The sequence below is a fragment of the Peromyscus californicus genome, unplaced genomic scaffold (assembly GCF_007827085.1).
Source record: "Peromyscus californicus insignis strain IS unplaced genomic scaffold, ASM782708v3 Scaffold_7__1_contigs__length_154581171, whole genome shotgun sequence".
Taxonomy (NCBI): domain Eukaryota; kingdom Metazoa; phylum Chordata; class Mammalia; order Rodentia; family Cricetidae; genus Peromyscus; species Peromyscus californicus.
Window position 1 is genome coordinate 9,186,628 of NW_026294595.1, and position 27,128 is coordinate 9,213,755.

Genomic DNA, 27,128 nt, shown 5'->3' on the forward strand with positions numbered 1-27,128 from the left:
CGTGTTCTATGGCATGGAGACCTCCAGAGGCAACTGTGTTATACATTTATTGGATAGTTGACCCATGTGTAACGGATTGCTTCATGGTTGACAGAGGCTAGTGTGCAGTATTTCCAAGGGTTACATCCAATGACACGACGCAGAAAACACAAATGGACGGACAGACATAGTCGTTAAGACAAGAGACGCTAAAACGTGCCTTAGTGTCCATGTGATTGATCTAAGGCAAGGCCCCTTCTAAAGTGGGGACCCTAGTGAGTGATCTAAAGCAAAGTGGCTCACTGCCACTAGGCGCTAACTGTACTGTGTGCAAACCAGGTGCCCAGTATAGAAACTGGCCTGGAATCAAAAACTGGGAACCTGCCCTCGCAGTGGTGACCTCTCCATGCCCAACCTGCCTCAAATGTCTGTTCTTCACGAGGGACCAGATGGTGACAGAGCCAGTGTAAGCAGCAGCAGAGGCGAGTGAGGCATGAGCAAACCCACGACACTCGTGGGACAGAGTCTGGGGGAGCAGCTGCCCGGGCTCCTTAACACTGTGCGTGAGGGGCACAAGGGGGGGGGGGGGGCAGGGATGGAGCACCGTTCATCTGGGGATTAGTCAGCCCAAGTCTCCTCCCTTCTTGGCAGCTCCAGAGCTTTCCTTTTGGCTGACAGCCATGAAAAGGGTGCCTGCCAAGACCCATGGAGGAGAAAAAAATAACAGGACACCAAAAAAACCCTAAAAGCAAACAAAAATAAAAGCCCTGCCCCAGGAGAAGAGAACAAACAGCACTCTGGACCAAGGTCAGGACGGACTGGGAAGACCTCCTGGCCCACACCACAGGGACAGGAAGTTTCCTTCAATGTCTTGCTGCTTTGCTCAAGGGGAAATACCACCCACCCTGAGACTTCAACTCACTGGCCTTTAGTGTCGTTGTTTTTTTTTTTTTTCTTTTCTTTCTTTCTTTTTTTTAAATAACCAAACCATCATTTTCAAAGCTTAAAAAAAAAAAAAAAAAAAACAGACTTAAAAAAAAAAAAGAAAGAAAGAAAACAAAACAAACGAAAATCTTCAAAAACTGACAGGGCAAGCCCCAGGCCTGACCCTTTCACCTGGAGGCCTGGTCTCCCACAAGCGCTGCTGCCAGATCCTAGCCCAGTGCCAATAAGGTGACCATCCTGTGCTGGCTCACCTAACCCGACTCTGCCTGCGTCTGGGTGGGCACTGACTCTGTCAGCATCACCCGAAAAGAAAGAGGCCAACACTGCCAGGTTGCTTCAACACTTCCCACAGAGTCAAACCGTCTTGGGAATGTCTAAGCTATCTGTAGGGAGGAGATGGGAGGTGGAGAGAAATAAATACCCAGCTCTAAGTTACTGTCCCTGGGTCTCTGGTGCCCGCTCAGCCCGAGGCAGAGATGGCCCCCAGGGTAAAGACCCTGATTGTCCAAATACTGTACTCTGAGACTAGTCTCAGAGTTTCCGGTCCCCAGCAAGTGCCTGCCCTGGGTGTATGAGTCCCAGAGGGAGAAAAGGGGCCAGCCCCTCAATTCCTGTCTTCTGCCCTGGCCCAGCTCACGCCTGGCCTGGGCTCTGCCTGGCTGGCCCCGGCTGGCTGTCCAGCAGTCCTGGGAGAGCTGGGCTGCCCACTTGGCCTGAGGGCCTGCTGAGGGTCCTTGCTGCTCCTCCAGGCTATGCTCAGGCTTGCTCCTTGTCAGCTCTCCAGAGCCGTTCCTTCACCTCGGGTGGCAGCGTGCTGAACAAATCCTCCTCCACCACCAGGCCACTGCGCTTGAGCAGCGGGCACTCGCCCAGCTCCACAGGTAGGCATTCCAGCCGGTTGCCTCGAAGCTCGATCTGCGTCAGGTTGGTCAGCTCACCCACTCTCGAGGGCAGTGACTGCAGTACATTGTTGCCCAGGTGCAGAGCCCGCAGCTTCCGGCACTGGAAGAGCTCTGGGGGGAGTGCCTCGATCTGCAGGAGGGAGCAAAGAGCCAGGGTGAGGTGGACGGCTGGACAGGGCCTTTGGGCTTTCTCTGAGCCTGACAATCCTTAGTATGGGCCCAAATCTGGCCAACAGCTACTGGTATGTAGGTATTGCCTCTGCAGTCACTTCTTCCAGGAAGCCATCCTAACTTGCTGGGTCCCACAACATTTATAATGCTAATCCTTCTGCTTGTCATCTCCTGGACTGTGGGCTCTCAGAGTGCAGGGTGGGTCTACCCAGTACCTGCCTTAAGAGGCACATCAAGCTGGCAGCTCTTGCTTGTCCCACTCAACTCCACATCCCAGGGCCAGAATCATGTGGGTGCTGGGAATTGAACCTGCATCCTCTGAAGAGCATCAAGTGCTCCTAACCTCAGAGCCATCTCTCCATCCCCCCAAGATGTACTTATTTTTATGTGTGTGAGTCCTTGACCACATGGATGCATGTACATGCACCCATGTGCATACCTAGTGACTGTGGAGGCCAGAAGAGGGTGTCAGATTTCCTGGCACTAACGAGCGGTTTTAAGTTGTCATGTGGATGCTGGGACTGACCCAGGTCCTCTGCAGGCACAAGTGCTGACAAGCATTGAGCATCTCTCCAGGCCCCCTTGGCTGGTTTGCTTGCTTGTTTGGGGATGGTCTCACTACCTAGCCCTGGCTGCTCTAGAACCTGCTATGTAGACCAGGATGGCCTCAAACCCACGAGTGCCAGGACTAAAGGCGTGTGCCACCATGTCTGGCTTAAATTTCTCTCTCTTTTTTTTAAAAAGATTTATTTATTTATTATGTATACAGTGTTCTGTCTGTACATATGCCTATAGGCCAGAAGAGGGCGCCAGATCTCATTACAGATGGCTGTGAGCCACCATGTGGTTGCTGGGAATTGAACTCAGGACCTCTGGAAGAACAGCTAGTGCTCTTAACCGCTGCGCCATCTCGCCAGTCCTTATTTCTCTTATTTTATGTTTTTGAGACAGGGTCTTACTATGCAGCCTTGGTATTTTTTATTTTATTTATTTATTTTTGGTTTTTTCGAGACAGGGTTTCTCTGTGTAGCTTTGCGCCTTTCCTGGAACTCGCTTTGGAGACCAGGCTGGCCTTGGCGTGTGCCGCCACCACCACCTGGCCCAGCTTCCCCATTTCTGAAACACAAAGCTTGGCCTAGAAATCCTTCTCATCTCCAGCATTCCTAACTCAGGACCTTTTTTCAGTCTTGGACCTTAACCTCATAGGTTCTGGTCTCCAATGACCACCTTAGTTTTCTCAGTAGGGAAATGAGTGTGGCTATATCCTCAGTCACCAGAACAGGAGGATCACAGTGATTTGTTCAAAGAGATGTCTGACCTGGGTATCCAAAACTACCTCTGCTATGGCCAGGGATGGGGTAAGGTGGCTACAGGTTCAAGTTCAGGGATATGAAAGTCAAGCATAGATGGGAAGTGGGCTCTGCAAGACCTAGGGAGCAGCGCTTTCCCAGAATAGCCACATTGCCTTCCTGCCTCCTCCACCACCTCCACCACCACACATCCTGTGACCTCCAAGGATACAAAGTCAAGGGCAGCAGAAATGGTTCTGGCCAGTGGGTGGCAGAGTCAGGTCCACTTAGAGTTAGTCTGTGCTTCCAGAGACATCTTCTTGAAAGTCCCCTCCCCAGAATCCCACCACTACCAGTACTCTGCCACCAAGCACTCCCTAGGCCTCAGAGAAAAGTGCAGGTCCTTTTGGTAGCTTGGCCATGGCCACGCCTAACCTTTTAGACCTGTCCCTAGTCCACCGAAGGCTTAAAGTTGTTTCCAGTCACCCTGAATACCATCTATCCTGTCTCTTCAAGAGACCTCAGTGGCTCCCTGATTAGCGTAGAAATGACCTCAGGTCCACTTGGTCTTCAGGAAAGATGACCCTTCCAGGAGCCTCTGGGCTGCTCCCTCCTCCATGGCTCCTCAACCTTCCTGACCACCATCTGGAAAAGTGCTCCCTCTGAGCTCACATAACCTAGCCTCTGCCCTTCTGCCTAGCCTTGCCTCTGGCCAGTCACAAGCTAGATCCACATCTGTCCTTTCACTGACTCCCCATGCATAAGGAGCCATATGCTCCAAGCTGACCTCGCTTTTCACCTCAAAGTTCAAGACCCCTCTTCATCTTGGAGCACAGCAAGGATGACTCTGAAGTCTCAGGACAATTCATTGAGGGCCCAACACAGGATGTACACTTCATCATTCCTCTGAAGACCGAACCACCTCACACTCCCTCCCCAATGGGTGACCCGTAACTCCACCTTCAAAGGCTCTCCCAAACTCACCCTCACTTCTGTCCCTAGCAGCCTTGTGCAATTCCAGCCTCCCACCTCACTACTCACCCTACTGTAGTCTCAAACCCAGCAGGCCCCGCCTGCCTGTAATTGGTCCAAGCACATTTTTTCCTATAAAAGGCCTTTCTCTGGGTACTCCAGGGGGTGGGGACAGGATGTGATTAAGCAATGTGCTTAACAGGGTGTCAGAGGGTCTCCTTCCTCCTAAAGAACATGCCTCTGCCAGCTCCTTTCCTAAGGGGTGACCTCAGCCTACAGGCACGACACTAACAGGCAAGCCTGGTGTGAGAACCCGGGGGTGGGGGACGAGGTAAGGTGAGGCTGAAAGCTGTCCCACACCTTCCTGAACCCTGTAGGAGTCTGGCTCAGCACCTAAAGCACAGCCGGCACCTCAGGGTGAGGGATGGAGAGTCCGTTCCAACTTCCTGGAGTAACCAGGCTCCAACATTACGCCGCCGCAGGGAGCCACTTGGTACCCTACCCCACATTACAGAAGGGACTGGCCTGTGCAGTACTTCCCAAACATGCTTTGTTTCGTTTTTGCTTGTTTTTCCTTCATGGACATCCACTTCCTCTTTTCAACGGGTCCCACTATAGTCCCACTAAACCACTGGAGTTGGGCCATCATCGTTGAACACTCTCAAATGGACATAAACCATGGCTGGGGTGGGGAAACAAGGACTGGCCAGATCCCTCTGACAGGGAGGGTACAGGATGGCCTGCACTAAAGGGGTGGAGCAACCAAGGAAGGAAGCACCTAGGCCATCACCACTTTGTGCCACGTCGAGGCAAGGCGAGCTAGATCCACTGTCCTCCACATCTGAGGCTGGTAGAAAGAGCCGGCAGCAGCAGGAGGCTGCAGCAGGAGGCTGCAGCAGGAGGCTGCAGCAGGAGGCTGCGGTGTCGCACCTGCTCAAGGCCACCACAACCGTCACTCAAGAGTCAGCAGAACTTAAAGGCACAGAGGCGGTGGCTGATCTGGTGCTCAAGCTCTGTCTCCTGCCCCCAACCTCAGGCTCCCCACCTTTGACAGGAAGACATCCTGAGTACAGCGGAACCTCCCACCCAACAGCAGTGGCTGCAGCCTGGTTTCCCCTGGAGGCTAGACCACAAGCCACAGAAGTGCCCTGCCCTCCGCCCCAATCTAACTGCCCCGTTACTGCTTGGTGGGGGCTTTCGAGTCACACAAAGAGTTGGTGCACAGAGGCCACCTACAGTCTCAAGGGCATCGCTTCCCACAGTGCTAGGCCCCAGTCTGCATAATTTCTTCTCCAGAAAAGCAGGTGGGGACGAGCCATGCCATTTAAGCCCAACCTTTCCCTCCAGCGCCCGACACAGAAAAGGGAGGGACACGAGCAGTGGTGTAGCTACAGAGACCATCTGCCTTCACCTCAGCCAGGAAAGCCGCCGCCCTCAGAGCTTCTCTTGCTGAGGAGACCCAAGCTGGCCCCTCGGCTCGAAATCTCATTGGAGACAAGCTGAGGGAGACAGATACCACAAACTCCAGGTTAAGACCTACCTCCCACCAGCCCACTCCAAGAGAACCTTGGTCTTGGGCTTCCTGTGTTATGGACACCCCTGAAACACAGGCCCTGCCTGACCACACCACTCTCGTGGCAGAACTCTGAGCTTATGTGACAAGGACAGACTCCCAGCCCGAGATTCTGATTTAGCAGATCTGCAGTGAGGCCTGGGAGCCTGGCTCCTGAACAAGTATCCGAGTTTCTAGAAACAAGTGAGGACCTCAACCTCAGAAGTGTCCCGAGGTACTAGTTCTCCTGAACGCCCGCCCATCCGCCCGGCAGGCCATCCCGGGGCAGACCACTCACCCTATTGGCCGTGACCGCCAGGTTCTGGAGGTTCTGCAGGAGGCCGATGTCAGCGGGAAGGAAGGTCAGGTTGTTGTGGCTGAGGTCCAGGTAGCGCAGCTTGCGGCAGTAGAAGAGCTGGGTGGGGATCTTCTCGATCTTGTTGCGGTTCAGGTAGAGGCGCTCGAGGTTGGTGAGGTTGCCGATCTGGATGGGGATGTAGGCAATGTGGTTGTACCACAGCTTAAGGCAGGTGAGGCGGTGCAGATGCTGGAAGCTGATGATCTCCTCGATGGTCTTGAGGTTGTTGTCCTTGAGGTCGATCTCCTGCAGGTTGTGGAGGCTGAAGATGGAGTGGGGGATGCGCTCCAGGTCACAGCGGATCAGCTCCAGCTCCGTCAGGTTCACCATCTTCTTGAGGCTGTTGAGGACGATGAGCTTGGTGCCCTCGTTGTTGATGGAGAGCTTCTGCAGGTGCACGCCCACATCCGTGACCACCTGCGGGAGCTTGCTCAGGTTGCTCTTGAGCCGCAGCACCTTGAGGCGCTTGAGCTCCCGGAGCCCGTCGATGACAATGTAGCGGTTGTTCTCTGCACTCAGGTTCCCCGTCAGGTGCAGCTCCTCCAGCGTCTTCAGGCTGTAGATCCACAGGGGGATCTCCTTGATGTCGGTGAACTTGATGTGCAGTGCCCGCAGGTTCTCACGCAGGAAGGCCAGAGCAGGAGCCTCGATCTTGGCTGCTGTGTGGTAGAGCCACAGCTCCTTAAGGCCCGTGAGCTGGGCGATGCTGGGCGGGATGGTCACATCGGGGATCAGTTCCAGCTTCAGGACCTCCAGCTCGACCAGGTCAAACACAGTGTCAGGGATGCCACTGAGCATGAAGAGGTGCAGCTCCAGCTTGTCCTGGGCGTTCTTGGTGAGCCGCTGGCGCAGCTTGTCCAGCGTCCACTCATTGTTGAGGTTCAGCTGCCGCAGCTTGTTCTCACTCACTTCGGACAGGAAGACGGCAAAGCGCTTTGAGTAAAGCGGGTCGTATTGGTCGATGAGGTGCAGCATGAAAGCGAAGTCGTTCTTGACATCTGGGATGTCGCTGTAGCTGCTCTCCTCTCGGATTGACTCAAACGAGTACTTCTTGAGGGAGCGCCGCAGCATCCACCACAGCGTGTACATGCAGATGAGCCCATAGAAGATGACCAAGCTGATGTAGAAGGACGCCAAGATCTTGAAGAGCGTGGCCAGAGGGTGGGCACACCGGTAGGTGCGGTAACCTGTCAGGCTCTCGATGTCCACAGTGCAGTCCACATCGAACTTGATGTTGTGCACATAGTAGACAGTGTAGCAGATGATGAGGACGAACTTGATCACCTTGATGATGGTCTGCCGCATGTAGAGGCGGTACACAATGTCCCCCTCCTCCACGTGGGTCCGAAACTTCTTCACCTTCTCAAACAGTGCCTTTGCCTGCTCCCCTTCCTTCTTGTCCAGCACGCCCGTCTCCGATCGGTCCACGATGCCCTGCTCAATCCGTGACTTGGTCCGCTGCAGCATGGGCACAGTGGCCTCCACGTCCTCGCTGACTGTAGATGACTTCTTGTCCATGGAGCCATTCATCTTGCTGAAGGCTGGCTTGGGATCACTCTCCTCCACCACTGTCTCTGACAGGGCCCTTGTGGTCCACGGAGAATCGAAGCACTTGAGCAGGATAGACACAAAGTGCTCCAACTTGGAACTGGTGCGCGGGAACTTGAACCAGAAGTTGCTGCAGGCCAGGAAGATGAGGGTGTGCAGGAGCACGAGGTAGGGGAAGTACTTGGCGAACCAGTGCAGACGGTTCTCGTAGCACACGGCGTCCACGTAGTTGTACTGGTGGCGGTCTAGGTCATACTTTATACCTGTGGGGCCTGGGTCGGCAGTCGGCACGACTGTGGAGTTGGGGTAAGTGGGCTCCGGGCTGGAGGCCGCCCAGCCCCGGAAGGAGTCGTTGCAGGAGTCTTTGGTGACCCACTTACATGGTAGGCAGATCATCTTGTCCTGGGTGACTTGCAACGTCCCCCCAAAGACAGCAATCATCAGCATGACAATGGAGATGTAGTCAGTGAACACATCCCACCATGGCTTCAGGATCCGGTATGCTGGCTGGGTGTCCGCAAAGTAGCGGAGCTCTGTCACCGGGATCATGGTTCACCCTGAAAGGGACCCATAAGAGGAAGTTACCACAGGCAGATCACAATTGTGGACCCCAAGGATGAGGGAAGAATATACAAATTCCACCACTGGAGCTGCTCGGTGGTGGCAAATGCCTTTAATTCCAGCCTTTGCTGGGAAGAGGCAGGTGGATCTCTGAGTTCAAGGCCAGCCTGGTCTACAGAGCGAGATCCAGGACAGCCAGAGCTACACAGGGAAACCTTGTCTTGAAACAAAAGAAACCAAAACACATCTGCAAGTTTGTACATGGTGGGTGTGGACAGGACTGTGGGGACAGACAGTAGGTCCAGTGAGGGCCTCCTAGAGGTGGGAGTACAGGACGGAGGCTCTGTGTAACTTCCTGTGAATAACCTGCGGTGTGGAGAGGGGGCTGTAAACAGCAAGTACAGGCGAGTCGCCCCAGAGCTCCATCTGGCTGGACTCAGGAAGCCTGGGAATCTACAGTGGTTTCTGTGCCCCAAGTGGTTAGCCCACTGAGAAGTGCTGGACCAGAAGCTGCTTTAGGGAGAGCCAGCCTGTGCCACCAACATGGGTGGAAGGGGTCCTTGGTATCCCTGAACACTGCCAAGGAGGCTGGGCTGCCTCTGGTCTACAGAACTGTAATGAGTGGGGTGCAGGAAGCAGCTACCCCTGGAAGTTCGCTAGAGGGCATCTGGAAAAATATGAAAAGCATGAGATGGGGAAGAGGCTCTGCTCACTCGGCTGTCAGGCCGCCCAGTGCACACTGACTGGTAACTCTCTTGACTTCTGGGTTGGTTTCATCTGAGACAGGGGCTTATATAGCTGTAGGCTGGCCTCAGACTCATCAGCATATAACCAATAATGACCTTGAATTTCTGATCCAGTCTACTCCCTAAGCCACCACACCCAGTTTATGAGTTGCTAAGGATCAAACCCACAACTTCCTGCACGCTATACAAGGGCTATATCACCACCCCCATTTTAAAAAGTAAAACTGTGCTTTTACTTAACCCGTATTTCCGTGATCAGAATCTAGAGTTCACACCAACTTTAAATACTGTGTTAGGTAGGTCTCACTGTCTTGGAAGAGGAAGGGGACCCCCTGGGGAGGGGACCAGGCTACTGCATTTTCACACTGACACTGATCATGACAGCAGTAACAGCTCCTTCAGTCTGTTGAATCCTCTCCACAAGTGCTAAGTGCTCCCAGCCAGTCTCTCGAGGGCACCTGAGGACCTGAGGATGGCCCTGAGGCAGGAGGCATTCGGGCCTTTAGTGGAGCTGGCAATAGCTACAGTACAGGGCAGGCTCCTCCCACACTGACTCTGCTGGAATCTCTCCGCCTGTCCCTTAGCCCATTCCACAGACAGGGGAAAATAGAGTTTCAGGGAGGTAAAACATCTGCCCAATAACATCTGCCCAATGGAATTTTTTTTACCAAGTAAAACACTGTCCCATTCCTCCTGGTTGAGATCAGGCTTCATTGCTCTATGGAGTTTGCCCTCCTCTTGCCTACGGTCCCATGTACAGTAGGTGTCTGATACACATGGTGCTGAAGAAACCCTCAAAGGTGTCCAGCTTCCCCGCCCCCACCCCCGGGCTCCCATTGTTTAGGTCACCTCAGGGCCAGCAGACAATACCGGCAGCCACCCAGAGACAGCTCTCCTGGTGAGGCCCGGACTCTCGGGCCAGGATGAGTGCCTATCCCACAGGAAGGCCCCAGCCCTCTAATGACCAGCTGGCTTTGTACACCACCCACACCCCTGGGAGAGAGGGGCACAGGGGTGGGCTGGAGAGGGCAGGGCGGGCTGAATCACACAGCTGACCTCCAGCTGGGAACCACACAGGGTATCTTTCCTGCCTCCAAGGCCTCATCCAGGGCAGCTGAAGATTGGAGGAGAGGAGTTAGACTGGGCCTGAGGGAGTGAGGCATCCTGTCCCACTCATTCAGGAGACTGGAAGGGATAGAGAGCCAGCCATTTGGGGTAGGAGCAGCTATCGGCTGTGGCTTCCATTCCACAGTACTTCCTTTGATTTCTGGTGAGAAGTTGAGCCTGTCAGTTCATGGGGAATAGCCAGCCTCCTTACAAAAGACAAGTTCAGCTAGCTGTGTGCCCAGCAAGGTAGTAGTAGTCAGGCTCCAAGATGCAGGTAAGGAGCCCAGGTTCTGAGAGGTCAGACCAGCTAGCTGCCTGAAGGAGGAGACACTTCAATCCATCCATGCTCATCCACCTGCCTCCTCCCCCATCTCAAAGTTCATCTTGGATTCTATTCAGCCCTTGGTGAGGCCCCGTGGGGGTAATGAACACATCCAAAGTGTCCCCCACTTCAGGCCAGAGTGTGGGTTAATCCCAGAGCTGAGAAGGAAGCGGACTAGAGCCCAGGGGAGGCCGAGGCCTGGTGAAGGTGACCTGAGTAGAGGGTCACCTCCTACAGACAGTCCTATTACTTCTGCAGTTTGAGCTGGCAGGGTCAGCGACCCCTGCACCTCTGCGGCCAGACGCTTCTTCAGCACAGCAGTCCATAGCACTCTCAAACAGAGGCGGGGGAGTGGGCAGGGATGGGTGTGGACCTGGGTGTGGTGGGCAAGCAGTTTCAGGTGGATGTGGCGTGGGTAGGGCCAGCAAGGGGTGACCCCTCCCACTTCCTGCCTCAGGGAGGACTGGGGCTATAGGGAGTGGTGAGGTGCAGTACCCTCCGGCGGCGGCACCCAGGGAGCCAGAGGGGTGAGTAAGCACCCACACTGGGAGCAATGGGAGCAGCTCCTCATGCAGAGGCTGGGGAGGGCCCAGTCCAGAACCCACTGTGGTGCCCATGGCTTTCTCAGCTGGCTTTGGGACGTGAAAAGATGCAACTACCATAAATGTAGCCATTGTCTCAGGCCTGTGTCTGGCCAGTGGTGTGAAGCATGGAGCTGTGGCTCAGCTGTCCTCACCATCTGCTGGCACAGCCTCTTTCTCTTGCAAAACAGAAACTCCGATCATTAGTCACCGACTCCTCCAGTCCCCAAACACTGGCAGCTACTGTGTCTAGCCATCTCCACGACCCTGACGGTTCTAAGTCTCTCTGGAGGTCTTGAGGCTCTGCTCTGCTGCCTGCCATCATGCTGACCATTCCTTAACTGGGACTCCTCAGGGTTCATCATGTTGTAACCTATTTTAGACTGACTTCTGGTTTTTCGAGACAGGGTTTCTCTGTGGAGTCCTGACTGTCGTGGAACTCACTCTGTAGACCAGGGTGGTATTGAACTCAGAACTCAGAGATCCACCTGCCTCTGTCTCCCAGGTGCTGGGATTAAGGCATGTGCCACCACTGCCAGGCTTATGGGAGCTATTCTTATTCAAACTATTGCAGAGAGAGAGAGAGAGACAGAGACAGAGAGAGTGTGTGTGTGAAGAGGAGACAAGAGCTACAGGCAGTTAGTTCTAAGTCATCTGACATGGGAACCAAACTCAGGTTCTCTGGGAAAGCAGCAAGAGCCTAAACTGCCATCTCTCCAGCCTCTATTCTTCTCCTAAAAAACAAATTTTATTATTTATTTATTTATTTATTTATTTATTTATTTATTTATTTATTTATTTATTTTGAGGCATGGTTTCACTATATAGTCCAGCTCACCTCTACTCAGCAATCCTCATGTGTCAGTCTCCTAAGGGCTCAGATTGTAGGCATGCACCACACACTTTGCTTCTTCCTTAAGGCTCAGTATTACATCATGTGCCCAATTCACACACAGGCTTAAGAGCAAACTGCACACCTACGCACAGTGCAGCCCAGACAATCCACATCCCCAGGGGCCACTCCAGTGAGCAGCCCCACCTGAGCTCTCTCGGGTGCCCCTGGGTGTGACGGGAGAGCAGCAGAGGGATAGGATGGGTACATGGGGGTAGAACCTTTCTCAGGAAGGGACCAGAAGGCTGTCTAGATTCTCTGTTTTCCTGTCTGGAAGGGAGCAGAGACTGCAGGAAATACGCCCATGTGTATAAAATATGGGTCAAGGACTTGAAAGGCAAGTAGCAGAGCCCAGCCTCCTGCCCCCTCCTTTGCACGCTACCCCAGCTCATTCAAGCAGGGCCTGGGTCCTGGGGCTACTGTCATTCCCACAGGCACCCCTTGTCCTGACTCCTGCTGTGGCGGCAGCGGCGGGAGAGACCCATCTCAGTTTCCCAATACAGTCAGGCCATCATGGAGTTAGGTGGGACCAAGGCCCTGAGCTCTGGAGAGGAGCAGCAGACTGGGGCCAGGCTGGCTCTGCTGCTCCCTGGCAGAGTGACCTTGGACAGGTGGCTTGGCCTTTCTGAGCCCTGACTCCTTTCTGACAGTGTCAGGTTCTGGGCCAGAGCCTGGAGGTGGGAGGGAGGGGCAGGTGAACAAAACAGGTATGTCTGGACCCCATCCCAGGGCAGGCCTTCCAACACTCACTAGTGAAAGGAAAGTATGTGGGAGAGGTCAAAGAGGAGAGGAACAGAAGGAAAGCCTCTGGGGCGCCAGGTGGAGAGAGAGATGGGGTTCAGTACACAGTAGGTGGGCAAACAGCCAGTGGAATGGGAAATGGGAACGAAGAGGCTCTTCATGTGCTGCAAGGAAAAGCCAGTCCATAACACTAAGGATATGCCCCACAGTGCTGAGCCCGACCTCTGCACCCACGGGAGCTTTTCCACAGGAGAAAAGGAGCAGAAACCTAAAATGGAAGCTTAGGCTTCTAATCAACATGTATTTTCCTTTTGATTACAAAACTGTATGGAGCCCATGGTCATGGCGCAATATCAAGTGCTTGGCCAACACGCACGTGCGCATACACGCATACGCATACATACACACATACACACACACACACACACACACACACACACACACACACACACACGCGAGCATAAAATGCAAAATAAATACAGCCTTCAAAAAGAAAGCGAAAAGCCGCACACAGGTGTGGAGATCAGGTGTAGCTCTGCGTGAGGTTCAGGAGGCAACAGAGAAACAGGTCAAGTCAGGTCTCTCCCCAAGAACAAAGATGGAAGGGTGTGAAATAGGGCTGAGGAATGTCAGAAGAGGGCTGGGCCTTGCCTCGCTATAGCTGGTCTCTTATTTTATTTTTTATTTTTTTGGTTTTTCGAGACAGGGTTTCCCTGTGTAGCTTTGCACCTTTCCTGGAACTCACTCTGTAGACCAGGCTGGCCTCGAACTCACAGAGATCCACCTGCCTCTGCCTCCTGAGTGCTGGGATCAAAGGTGTGCACCACCACCACCCAGTTCTTATTTTATTTTTTAGAAAAAGGGTCTCACATAGTACAGGTTAGCCTCAAAATCGCTATGTAGCTGAAGATGACCTTCAACTCCTGATCCTCCTGCCTCCACCTTCCCGGTGCGGGATAACAGGCAGGTACCCCTAAACCCAGTTTATCCAGTACTGGGGTCAAAGCCGGGTCTCATGCATGCCAGGCAAGCGGTCTACCAGCTGAGCCACATCCCAGCCCTATTTGTTCTAGCATAGATGAATCAATGTCCTCTGGAGACTGTCACATGGACGGGAGGCTGACAGTATGGTGGGTGAGAGATCCCTGAGGGGAGAGAAAAGGCTGGGAATTTCTGTATATCACGGACCATTTGGGGCGCATGCCAGGCCTGTGTGCAGAGTTTGGGGTGTGGGAAGGTGGAATAAGGATTTCTCAAGCAGAATGAGCTAAGAAAAGAAAGGTAGGCAAGTGCTTGAGATGGACTCCCAGACAGACACACCGTCCTAGGGGTAGTCATCACAGTGAGCAAAAGCAGGAAACGGTGTGCCTGCTGTAGGCCATGGGTTAGATATTTGTTAAAGGATCAGAGGATGAAATACTATACAGCAGACAAAAGTGCATTTGTGAAAAACACGTAAGGACACAGGGACAGACTGCATGTCTGCTAACTGTGTAAAGGTGGTAATCAGAGGACTGCTGCCGTTAGTCCTTCTCACTTCCGGTTCAGTTCTTTTCATTATAAACATATGTTACAATCACATAAATGCGGGAAAGGAGTTCATTCTCATTAGATTCGTTTATTTATTTGGAGAGGGGCTCTAAGTGGAGGTCAGGTCGACCTGCAGGAGTTGACTCTCTCCTTCTACCATGCAGATGTAGGTATTGGAGTCAGGTCAGCCTTGGCAACGGCACCTTTGCCTGCTGGGCCGCCTCGCTGGCCCTGCAGTCCTCTTTCCTACTGGTTCATCTGGCCTCGAACTCAGAGAGATCCACCTGCATCTGCCTCCCGAGTGCTGGGATTAAAGGCACCGCCTCATCTTTCTTTTCTTGATTTTCAGAGATGACGTTTTTATCCAGCGTGGTGGGGACTTTGAGAGAAGATGGCAACTACTTGTTCAAAGGGGTTCTTGTCATGTAGTCCACCAAGACCCCCAGCTCTGCACTGGCCCTGTCTCTGTGAGCGTGGCACCACTGAGCTTTGTTGGCAGGCACGTTAGGACTGTCTCTCTCTGGTACAGGGAATCAAACTTGGAGTCTCACATGTGCTAGATGCGTACCCTGCCACTGAGCTGCCTTCCCAAGCATTTCCAAGCTTTGCTTCAGGTTTTTTTGTTTGTTTGTTTGTTTTATTTTTAAGATTTATTTATTCATGTATTTTATGTATATGAGCGGTCTGTCTTCATGCAGAAGAGAGAATCAGATCTCATTACAGATGGTTGTGAGCCACCATGTGGTTGCTGGGATTGAACTCAGGACCTCTGGAAGAACAGCCAGTCCTCTTAACTGCCATCTTAAGAGCCATCTCCCCAAGCCCCTTGCTTCAGGTCTTTAACTCATTGGGATTTAGTGTTGGAAGTTCTGACCATGTGAAACTTGAGGCTGGCAGAGTTTCTAGGCCTCATTCTTTCCCCCTGAGCTGCAGAGGTAAGAGTGTCATGTCTGACATTTCCAGGTCTGCAGACTTTCTTTGCTCTGCCCATCTGTCCTGTCAGATCCCTGGGACCCCCACGGTGGAAGGAGACTGAGCTCTGACGCAGGATTGACACTTCCCTATGGGCCTAAGCTATTTCATTATATAAAAGGCACCAGCCCAGGGGCTGGTCCTCTCCCCATCCTCACACTTGTGAAGGTCCAGCAGGCAGCAGCAGCTAGTGCAGGTGACTACAGTAGTGGACACAGCCCCTCCTGCCAGCCGGTATACACTCTTTCTGCCCAAGGGCACTGTCCCTGAGCATGGGGAGCAGGCAGCCCCATCCATGCCAGATCCTGCCCCATCCCCAGAGACACAGAAATGCATTCTAAGCAAGCTGCAGAAGGGTCAAATAAGCCACCCAGAGAGCCACTGCTCTCCCCTAGGTGGCAGGCAGATGGTAGAGGAAGGACAGGAGACCAGTGAGTTCAAATTCATCTCTAGCACGAAATCATCTTGTGACCCCAAGCACATAATTTAGCCTAAACATCTGTTATTGTAGCTCTGAAACAGGAATGTCCCTCTTCACAAACCTGTATGCAACGACCAGATGATGTCCCGGAGACACCAGTCTAAAAAGAACTTGCTGACAAGGACACGAGAGGTGTGGTCCCCAAAAGCAGCCAGTCAGGACAGGGTCACTGCTGCCAGGTGACACCAACAACAGTACCAAGAGGTCAAACTCAAAGAGAGCCGCGTCTCCCGGGAGTGGGGGAACTCCTGGGGACAAAGTTCCCGAGACAGGGGCGGGGAGCTGCACACAAAGGAATGTTTGCAAGATGAACCCTCCTGAGATAGAGGCGGGGAGTACTGTACAGAAAGGAATGCAGCCAACATCACCACCCCACCCCTGCCCATCCAACACCCTGCCCTGAGCCACCAGCCTACACCAAATGCAGTGAGAACAAGGATTTTACGTTACACGTATCATACAGGAAAAGCAAAGAAAAGCTCGTCGGTGGCAGCGGCACACATCTTTAATCCCAGCACTCGGGAGGCAGGGGCAGGTGGGTCTCCGTGAGTTTGAGGCCAGCCTGGGCTACAGAGTGAGTTCCAGGACAGCTCCGGCTACATAGAGAAACTCTGTCTTGGGAAAGAAAGAGAGAGAGTGAGTGAGGGGCAAGTGAGCAGAGTTTATTAAGGAAAAAAATAGCTCTGCAGCTAGAAGATGACGAAAAACGAGTTGTGCAATCTTTCTCATTGTAACTAATTTCCTTTATTTAATGTGTGCGTGTGCACCCGTGCATATGCAAGAGCACATACCAAGTGCAAGGAGAGGCCGGAGGACAACTTGAGGGGTGCAGCTCTCTCCTCCCACCACGCAGCAGCTGAGGGATGGGCTCAGGTTGTCAGGCTTAGAGGCGCCCTCACCCATCGGCCCATCCTGTCATCTGTCATCTACTAAAGCAGTGGTTCTGAGGGCTGTCTGAAACAGCAGAACGATGGGAGGGTCTTTAGGGATGGCAGGTTGGGTTGTGGGTCCATGCACTAAAGCAGTGGTCCTCAGGTTGTGGGTCACAGCCTCTTTGGGGGTCAAACAACCCTTTTACAGAGTTGCATATCAGATATTTACATTACGACTCATAACAGCAGCAAAGTTAGTTATGAAGTAGCAGTAAAAACAATTCTATGGTTGGTGTCCCCACAACATGAGGAGCTGTATTAAAGGGCTGCAGCATTAGGAAGGTTGAGAACCGCTGCTCAAGAGCATAGGGCTGCCTGCATGAGCTGTAGCAACCTAACACATACCTGTTCTTATTCCAAAACAGTCCATCAGTCTAAAGAAACAAATCAAGAACAAACAAAAATCCCTCATTACTGCATGTATGGGAAAGCACATGAACTCCACGAGGTTAAGTCAGAGGGTGGGTAAGCTTGTCTCTTCCACATCTTACTATTTAACTATGTTGTGTCTGTAAGCAGGAAACACACTTGGGAAAAAGTTGCCTTCAGCCCTGTGTGACTGCTGGGACTATAACTGAACTGACAAGGACAGTATGCTACCACACGAGGAAAGGTCAGCCCTGTGCTCGCCACCCTGTGACACCACAGCCACCACAGCCACCACAGCCCTCACTCTAACGGGCAACACACAGGGCAGGAAGAACCTGGAGAGGGGAGCATCATTTAGTCATGTCCGCTCTGCTGTCTCAACTGTAAGGTGGAACTGTGGCTGTCCAGAGTGTCACTGTAGGAACTGAGGACCATGGCTGTCCAGAGTGTCACTGTAGGAACTGAGGAGGACCATGGCTGTCCAGAGTGTCACTGTAGGAACTGAGGACAAGATAATGTCCTGCACTTGTTTGAAACCTGGCGCAGGTGAGAGGGCATGGACCCACAACTCAACCTGCCATCCCTAAGACTGCCCCATAGTTCTGCCGTTTCAGTCTAGGTGAGGGTGGAGTTCCTTACTGGTTCGAGGGCCCAGGAAAGGCCCAAAGAGACAGCCCTGAGGCATCAGGCCCCGTCTTCACTCAGAGCCCCTCTCCCACCCTTCCTCCTCCTGTCTTCACTCCTCCCCTCTCACACCTCTTCTTTTTCCTCAAGAGGGGTCTATGGTGCCTAGGCTGGCCCCAAAGCCCTGATATGGATGATCCTCCTGCCTCAGCTACCTGAGCAGCTGGAACTACAGCAGTGCACTGTATTGCACCTAATTTCCTGTTGATGCTTCTTATACACATACACATACACATGCGCGCGCGCGCGCGCGCACACGCGCACACACACACACACACACACACACACACACACACACACACACACACTCACAGGATCAGAGAAACTACATGCTGCCCCTTCCATCTGCAGAGAGACCACCCAAGCATGCCCAGACCTTACAGAACTTCAGGCAGCTCCTACACCTGGGCCACAGGCCCTCAGGAGCTGGCAAGCATGCAGAGCACAAAGAGCCTTTTGTTGAACACAAACAGAGCCTAAGAGAAAACTTCCCTGCAGGCAGAGGAGGCTGGCACCCTCCCTGAAGCACAGATGGGCCGCTGTCCCTCTAAAATGCTCTCAGGGAGGGGGAAGGGCTGGTCCTCAGAGGCCCTGTCAGACACTGAGTCTCAAGCCCCACGGTCTCAGGCCTATGAATCTGCCTCAGGGTTTATGCTTCTTCATGTAGGGGCTAGGAGGTAAGAGGAGGTCTCCCACTCCTGTGGTACACAGCACCCATCCTGACCAGACCCCCACACCCAGCTGGAATGAGTCAAAGACTGTGGGCTGGGGACTTACCCTGCACACAAGGGCACTCCCCCACTTCTTGGGAAACAGCCTAGGGGAGACAGCAGGCTGGAGCAGCAGGGTTAGAAGTATTTGAACTGCTCTCACTTTAGGGCAGGGCTTCCCAAACAGGTCCGTCCTCTGCAGACCTGTAGGGGTGTGGCCTGTGTTCTGGTAAAAGGTGACAGGCAAGGGCCACCTCCTGGACTACCCCCCCTGGCCACTGGAATCCTGTACGCAGTGCAGCAGGTGAGGCCCAGACCCACTGCCCGCCCTGCTCTGGGCCCAGCACTTCTTGCACCTTAGCTTTCAACAGCCAGACAAACCTCGGTGGCTCCAACCTCACCAGTGAGTGACCTGAGAAAAGAATCTCACCTCACCTGTAAAACGGGCTGGAATGTCTATTTCCTCGGAGGGTTAGAGTGGGGACTGAATAAAGCGGTCCAAAAAAGCATTTGGATCATGCCCACGCAGTAAAAATGCTTACTACAGCTATTACCAGGGGGTTGTTTGAGATGTTGCCCAGGCTGCCTCTGAATTTGTGAACTCATGAACTCCTCCTGGACTACAGGCACATGTCACTATTGCTGCTGCTCTCAGAACAGAAGGGCTGAAAAGTCCCTTAACAACGTGAAATTGAGGTCCAGAGAGGTGAATGGGAAGATGACCCAGATCTGAGTTGCCACTATGCCAAGCGGTCCCTAAGACAACAGGTCTCCTGGGCCCCAATGCATCCACAGGTCTTTCAAAAGGCTTCTTAGGAAAAGCCTCCTTTTGCCAAGGCATGAACAGAATGAGGCCTTTGCAAACACCCCTGGAAAGTCATACTCAGCAGTCTCTAGTATTTCAGGAGTTAAAAAAACACTGGAGTCTGGGGTCTGTGTACCTGGGGACAAAGCATCCTTGAAGACTGGTAATGAGCTGCCATGAACACCTTCTGTCTTCTGAGACTGGTTAAGAAACGGAGGTGTCGGGCGGTGGTGGCGCACGCCTTTAATCCCAGCACTCAGGAGGCAGACCCAGGTGGATCTCTGTGAGTTCGAGGCCAGCCTGGTCTATAGAGCAAGATCCAGGACAGACACCAAAAACTAAACAGAGAAACTCCGTCTCAAAAAAAAAAGAAAGAAAGAAAGAAAGAAACGGAGGTGTAAGAACCCTGGACAAGCTTGTAAACACATATGCTGTGGGTCCAGGGGAATAAGGTGCTGGCCTGGCCCAGGCGGGCAAGGGGACCCAGCCAAAGGCAAGCTGTCTACCCACTCCCCGAATAAGAACCCAGGGAGCCAGCTGGGGGGCGCCAGCTGCCCCACCAGGCCAGGATTCCGCCACACCACCTGAGCTGCTGGGCAGCACATTTGTCGGGCTGTCACAGAGGGCACGGGTTTGGCAGCTGCGCCTCTGAGGTGGGCGAGCACGTGAAACCATGGAATTTTACAGCCACTTTTACACCGGCGGAACGTCACACCAAGCGTGTGGCTGTAATGCAGCAAGCAATTTAATTTTGAGATTTCAAGCCCTCAAGAGACAGAAGACAACTTACTGCAAACCAGGAGGTGCAGCAGAAACACACCAAGAGAGCCCATCTCTCTCTCTCTCTCTCTCTCACACACACACACACACACACACACACACACACACACACACACACACGACAGACAGACAAACAGAAACACTAAAACACACATAGGCAACCTGGTTCTGGAGGGCGCTCTACTCCCCTCCCCTGGCTTCATTCACCAAAGATGGATTCTGTCCTGAAGCTAAGTGCTTTCCTGGTCAGTGTTCCCAGCACTGTCTGCAGACACCAAGCCTGAGCACACGAGCTGGGGTCACACTCTGAAAGCACCCTCAAAGTAAAGAGACAGAGAGGAACCAGAAGGGTGGAGCAGACAGAGCACAGGTCACCATGCCATGACTTCAGTTTCAGCCCGGTATTGTGTCGTCACCTACAACTTGAGGCAAGTGACCGCGTCCCCTAAGCCTGGCCTCCTGTCGGTCCCACTCACGAGGCTGGGGTGGAGGTGAATGCAGTGACCTGGTAGGGCTTCTTAGCACCGAGGATGTTCATGGAGGGGAAGGTGTTGGGGAGGAGGGCAAGGAGAAGTCGAGCCATCAGCTACTCAGAGGCCAGCTCCTGTCTCTCTAGAAGCGGGGAAACGGCAAGGGAGAGCAGAGGAGGACCTGGAGGGCAAGGCCGGGAGGACCTAGGAAACCAGCAGGTGAAGTGGGCAGGGAGCTCCGCAGAAAACTCAGAATCTGCCAAACAACACTCCACAGACTCCAGCTGCCGGACTTGACATGACGCACTCTAAAAATCCCTGCTGGTGCTGGGTATGGAGGTGCACACCTGTAATCTAGCACTTGGGAGGTAAAGGCAGGAGAGCAGGAGTTCAAGGCCAGCCTGGGCTACATGAGATCCCATTTTTTTTTTTTTTTTTTTTTGGTTTTTCGAGACAGGGTTTCTCTGTGTAGCCTTGCGCCTCTCCTGGAACTCACTTGGTAGCCCAGGCTGGCCTCGAACTCACAGAGATCCGCCTGGCTCTGCCTCCCGAGTGCTGGGATTAAAGGCGTGCGCCACCACCACCCGGCGAGATCCCATTTTTAAAAAATGTTCTGATGTCAGCTGTGCCCAACAGTAGATCTGTAGACTCAAACCACTAGGAAGCCCTTGCCCTTATCATCCAACCCTTGGGATCTATGTCTGAAAGGAACACTCTGCGACCAGGACAAAACTGACTTTAGGTACTGTAAGGAGAAACAGAGTCAGGGCTAACTTATGACTCAAGTGTCTGTACGGGACAGAAAGGCATATACAGCAATCCAATCCCACTTAAATGCCACACGTCTCTCTAAACTGCACCTAGGCCCCAGCTCAGGCAGACAGTAGAGGCCAAAATTGGCAGGTCAAACCTCAGGCCAGCATGTGGTGGCTCTTCTGTACAGTTTCCAAGCAGAGAAGGAATTCCCATCTCACATAGGCACTTCCCACTGCTTCCTGTTCACCACTGTCCAGCAAGGCAGGCTCCAGCTCAGGCCTCCTCTCTCCCAGGACAGAGTTCCTCAACAACCAACAGGAAGCTCCCACAGGGTAAAGCAGTCACTGCTGGCTTCGTTCCCATAAACAAGAGTACGAACAGCACCACACACCAGGCGTTTTCCACCTTCCTCTCTGATGTCAAGGCCCCACACAAGCAGAAAAGCCCAGCAGGGCTAGAGCAGGGCCCCAGGGGTGCTGCAGCAGCAATGTGCCTTCTGTCTGCCAGGCTCAGCAGCCTGTCTGAATCTGTCCTGGGAAAGGGCTCTAGATGCTGGCTGCCCTTCCAAAAAACAAGAGAGCCAAAGCAGACAGCCCCAAAGTGCCCTGACTTTCATGAAGCAGGCACCAGAGAGGAGATGTGGTGGGAGTCTCTCCATTTATCCCGGTCTCCGAAGACAGGGTCAGGACTTTACCTTCTCTTTGACATTAAAATCTAAACAGTATGATGCAGCACGTCTACAATTCCAACCCTCTGGAGGCTGAGGTAAGAGGATCAAGAGTTGGGGCTGAAGAGATGGCTCAGAGTTAGGATCACTTGTTGCTCTCACAGAAGACCCAGGTTCGATTCCCAGCACACACACGGCAGCTCACAACTGTCTCTAACTCTAGTTCAAGGGAATCTGAAGCCCTCTTCTGATCTTCAAGGGTACCAGGCACACCCATGGTGCACAGACATACATGCAGGCAAAACATTCATCATTCACACACATAATACAATTTGATTAAAAAAAAAAAAAAAAGCTGTTGGAGGCTGGCCTGGGCTACATGGATTTTGAAAGCAGCAGCAACCCCCCCCACCCACCCCCCAGGATGACTATTTCCTTAAAGTCCAGGCTGGGGGTGGGGTGGGGGCTCTTGCAATCCTCCAGGAAAAGCTGAGGCATAAACAGAGGTTGGGGGACTGAGGCAAGAACAAAGGACCAGACCCAGACAGAGTTACAGGATCTGAGTTCAAATCCACGTTATGGTCCTTCATGGGTGGATTTAGCATGTTGCTTCCTGGCTTTGAGCCTCAGTTTCTATGAGTTAACACTGACAGAGACCAAGTTCAAGCTTTGGCAAACGATCCCAAGATCCTGTCACAGAGTGTTCTAAGTGCCTTCTCCACACCAGTCCTCAAAAAGTGACTATCACCACCACCTGTTTTGGAGGCTTGCTGCAGACCTAACTTCCTGCTAACAATGCCAATGAGCTCCCTTCACCCTGTTCCATCTGCTTTTTGTTTTGTTGTTGTTCTTGAGACTACGTCTCTCTATGTGGCCCTGGCTGGCCTGGAACTTGCTATATAGACCAGGCTGGCCTCAAACTTAGAGATCCACTTCCTAGTTTCTTTTCTTGAGACAGAGTCTCAGTATGTAGCTCAGGCTGGCAAACCTCCTGCCTCGGCCTCCCCAGTGCTGACAACAGGGCTGCAGACCCACCTGCAGCCAAGGTTCTCAACACTGAGATGCCCACAGTCCCTCAGCAAGCAAGGCTGAGAGTCTGACTAGCTCTAACCCTGAGTCAGGTCCTAGCTAGTGAGCCTCTGGTCCTGGGCAACCTCTCCAGTGCAATGGAGGGCTGGAGGAAGAGCTCAGTTGGTAGTGTTTGCTAGTGTGCACACAGCCCTGGAGTCCAGGTCCAGCACCCACAGAAAGCACACTCAGTGGTACAAGTCTGTAATCCAGGCACTCAGGAGGCAGGAGACCATCCTCAGCTACCTACCCAGTCTGAGTACAACCTCGCCTCAGAAAGCAAATAGAAGAAAGTATACAGTCTAAAGGAACCTCCGCCTCCAACAGATATGCATATGACCACGTAAGCGTGAGGACTGCTCATATTCATCATGCTCAAGCCCGTGCTTTCAAGACTCTGACCAGTCCTGCAGCAGCTGGACCAAAGGGGTTCGTGTCCAAAGGAACACAGCTTGGGAAATGGGGCACAGGCAGCATTTCTAGCTATCCACACTGGTAAGATGTAGGGGGAGGAAGACAAATGTGAGGCCCAGTGCAGCAGCACTGGGTTCAAAGAACACAGCCTGCTGGGCCTGCTCACAGAGCCTGGAGTCCAGCCACTCAGGAGCTGAGGCAGAGCTGCGAGTTCAAGGTCTGACCCCGCAAGTTAGGAAGATCCTGCCTTACTATAAAGGTGAAACAAGGTCCAAGGAGAAAGCTGGGGGTGGGAGCTAGTAGTGCATGCCTTGCACACAGAGAACCCTGGGTCCCATCCCCAGTACCACATTACCCCAGGCTGGTGCTGTGCCTATAATCCTAGGACTGGAAGATAGAAGCAGGGAGATGAGGAGTTCAAGGCCAGCCTCAGACACATATTAAGAAGTAATTTAAAGATAGAGCACTTGGGTGACACATGTGAGGCCCTGGGTTCAGTCCCCACTACTAAACAAAAACAAAAACACCAAGGCAGAGCAAGCAGGAACACTCAGAAGCCCTGGATCCTATAAAGGCCAAAGGACTATGACAATGGAGGCGTGGGCCATGCTATCTGCCTGGGAGAGGCAGTACACACAGTTTGGAGAGGGCCTTACCCTAAGGTGGCTCTGCTATCTTCGTGCTGGCTGTTGGTGCTGAGGTTGGTCCCTGTCTGGATGCACAGGGTCCGGGGCATTCCTTCTGCTCCATGGACGCGGCTGCTGCCCTAGGAGAAGTCAAGAGCTACAGTCAATAGGTACATCTGTGGGTCTCAGAGATATTTACATTGGGCTAGCATTTTTAGAGAGCCTGGGGATACTGTCAGGGCCTATATGGGGCTCTAGGGCAACAGGAGCACCTGCCCCACAGACCCTAGTTCTCCAAAGAGCCCCCAGGCAGTTTTTTCAATCTGGAGGCAAGGCCCTTGCTGGGGACTCAGGCCCAGCCCAGACCAGAGGGGTTAGTTAGTACAGGCTGCTAGAAGAGCAGGTTTCTGGTGATCCCCGAGCATGAGGAGTAGGCGAATGATCCAGGCAGGAGCAGAGCATGTACTCATTGGCAGGAGAGAAGAGGTAGGCAAGATGCTACAAGCTACTTTTTGGTCACAACTAGTCCTGGAGGTGGAAGTGGGGACAGAGGAGTGGTAAGGGGTGAGCCAGGCCAGACAAGGATTTCTACTCAAACATGAGGACACACTCTCCATAGTGAGCAAGCACTCAACTCCCCACCGGGCACTGTGCTTTGCACTGCTTACCAGAGACAAGGTGGCAGTGTGAGAGAGGAGTGTGGGCGCCACTCCAGACTTGGGAGACAGCAAAAGCAGCCCAAGATGGCAGTGTGGCCCAGCTGTGAGGGAGTTAAAACATTAGGAGTTATCCAGGAAGGAAGCAGCAGACGGCAGGACCTGGACGGGTCTAGGAGGGGTTGGGGAGTACCTGCCAACTTGTGAGGATGCAGTCTCTGGTAAAGGATGGACATCAAACACAGTCTCCCAAACCACAGGAAGACAAGACATGCAGGCATCCAGCAGCCAGAGCCAGGAAGGAGCAGAGGCCATCCAGGCCACCTGTGCCCCACCCTCTGTCTCGGACTGGACTGGGACATTGCTGATGCTGGACAGTAACTTGCCACTTCACAGCCATGACTAAAGTAGGGCTCTGGACTCACGCTTCTCTAGCCCCTTCTTGAAGGACATGTACCCTGGGCAGCCTGCTCACTAACCCAAGGCCCCTCCTCCTTCCTCTGCTTTATTTAAAGTCTACATTTATTCCTCCTGAGTTATCAGGAGGTCTTGGCTGCTCAGCCTGTGCCTTGGTATCTCTATGTAAAAACCTGGAATCATCTACAGTCTCAGGTGAGTGGGGAACAGGCTGGTTCCAGCTCTTGTAGGCAGCAAGCTGGGGTTCTACCCCATTAGGATGAGCCTCACGAGCCCACACCCTCCACAAAGGCCACTCAAATTTGCAAGGAAACTTCATCCTAGCAAGTATGCCTTAGGTACAGAGAACAAATGTGTGAGGCTGACTTCTGGTGGTGGTGGTGGGGGGGGTGTCAAATGCTTCTCTGGTCTCTGCTATTATACACCATCCCCCAAAGTGGAGCATCAAACCCCATCTCACACGCTCTGGGAAGCTGTCCTCCAGCACTACCCATATGTCCTTGCCCTACTCCAGACAGCCACAGGAGAGGATGACCTTCATCAAGGAAACAGTAGTGCGAGTGGCCTAGCACACTGGCACCACCCCACCTGGGGCCTCTGAATACACGCCCACTTTCCTACCCCCAACAGTCAACCTACTCTTCTTTCTGCAGTGTCTGTCTGTCTGTCTGACTGTCTGCCGGTATGTCTGCTCCAGAGGGCAGAACACAGATGGCTGGGTTAAAGGTACCACTGACACACTTGCAAGGACCTTGGAGCCCCTGGCTACTCATTTCTGCCCCCAAAATTCAGCACACAAGTGTCCCCTGTCCTCACACACCCTCTCCCCCTTCCACACCTCATCCTTAAAGGATCCTAGTTGGTTGAGGCAGGGGAAGAGGAGGCAGTGTAAGTGTGACTGTCCTGGAACTACCACTATGTCAGCCCAGTTCCCATGGGGAAAAAGCTAACACTCATCGCTCACTCAATTCGGGTGTCCTTCCCAAAAAAGGCAGGAATTGCATCAGAGGAGAGCCAGCCCATCTTGGTTCACTCCAGTCCAGAGGAAGGGAAGGAATCCTCACCAAAGCAGGTTCAAGAACCCAGGGCTCAAGCACAGCTTAGTGGCCCACGTCTTTACCCAGCACTCGGGAGGCAGAGGCAGGCTAATCTCTGTGAGTTCGAAGCTAGCCTGGTCTACATAGAGAGTTCTAGAACAGCCAAGGCTACATAGTGAGACCCTGTCTCAAAAAACAAACAAACAAACAAACAAACAGCTCTCTGAGCTCTTCCTTCAGCCTGGGAGCATCTTTGCTGACCTTCAGCTCACCCACACTTTCACAGATCTGATACTCCTGCCCGCTGATGGATACAGAAGACAAGGGCAGAGCCAAGTGGAGTTTCACATCGAGAGCCGGTCGTCCGGGGAACCGAAGCCCAAAGACCGAGGTCCCAAAAGCCTGTGCTCCTGCCATGGAAACTGTCCCGCAGATCAGGAAGAGGGAGGGGTCCGAGGAAAGCAGCTGGCGCCGGGAAGCCCCGCGGCTGAGAACTAGGGGAGCTGGTGGGAGAGCTGTCCAGAGAACGCCCAGGTGGAACCACTGGGAAAAGGGCGCGTGCGTGGAGGAGCGCGGATCGGCGGGGACCAGCGCAGCAAGTGTGGCCGGGAGAGCGCGGCGGAAACTCGCGTGAGAGGCGCGCGCTGAGCACAGGGTGCCCGGGAGGGGGCTCGCGAGCCGCGGCACGGCCAGGAGGGTGGGGTTGGGAGCGGCGCCCGCCGGAGGCCGGGCCGAGCGGAGCGCAGCCCGGCGCAGGGCCTGGGTGGCCGGCGCCCGCGGGCAGCGAGAGCCGCCCAGGACTTGCGGAGGCGGGGCACACATCAGGACGGGTTCCGTGAGGTGACAGCGCGTGTCTCATCCCCCACCCGACCCGCTCACCTTAGCTCGCCGCTCGCAGCCGCCCGGCAGGCAGCCCCGGTCCTCCGCCACACAGTCCCGCCGGCCGCCGGACGCCGCGCTCCGCGGGCGCCCTCCTTTTGTTTGTCCCTCACTGCACCACTCTCCCTCCTCCGCCCAGGAAGTGACGTCACGGCCGGGCGCACCCGCGGCAGTCAGGGCGTTACCATGTCTGTAAAGGGGAACGCTTC

At 53.5% G+C, this 27,128-nt stretch overlaps 1 protein-coding gene across 5 annotated transcripts; it reads right to left on the minus strand.

The window, feature by feature from the left end:
* Positions 1–31: 31 nt before the first annotated feature.
* On the minus strand, positions 32–27,042 carry Lrrc8a (leucine rich repeat containing 8 VRAC subunit A). 5 transcript variants are annotated; one of them, XM_052725302.1, is made up of 4 exons: positions 26,920–27,042; positions 23,961–24,070; positions 6,109–8,273; positions 32–1,956 (listed from the first exon to the last, which is right to left on the minus strand). In XM_052725302.1, exons 3-4 carry the CDS (start codon positions 8,263–8,265, stop codon positions 1,681–1,683), a joined length of 2,433 nt encoding a protein of 810 aa, XP_052581262.1. In that variant the 5' UTR covers positions 8,266–8,273; positions 23,961–24,070; positions 26,920–27,042; the 3' UTR covers positions 32–1,680. The 5 variants fall into 5 exon arrangements, with proteins under 5 accessions (XP_052581262.1, XP_052581264.1, XP_052581263.1 ...); XM_052725304.1 differs by having other exon boundaries at positions 23,961–24,065; positions 26,920–27,030; XM_052725303.1 differs by lacking the exon at positions 26,920–27,042 and adding an exon at positions 26,302–26,651.
* Between the last annotated feature and the right edge of the window lie 86 nt (positions 27,043–27,128).

Coding starts and splice junctions, on each gene's coding strand:
- Lrrc8a (XM_052725302.1), bottom strand. CDS start 8,265: ATGATCCCGGTGACAGAGCTCCGCTACTTTGCGGACACCCAGCCAGCA. Junction 1,957..6,108: donor TGGCGGTCACGGCCAATAGG/GTGAGTGGTCTG, acceptor TCCCTCCTGCAG/ATCGAGGCACTCCCCCCAGA.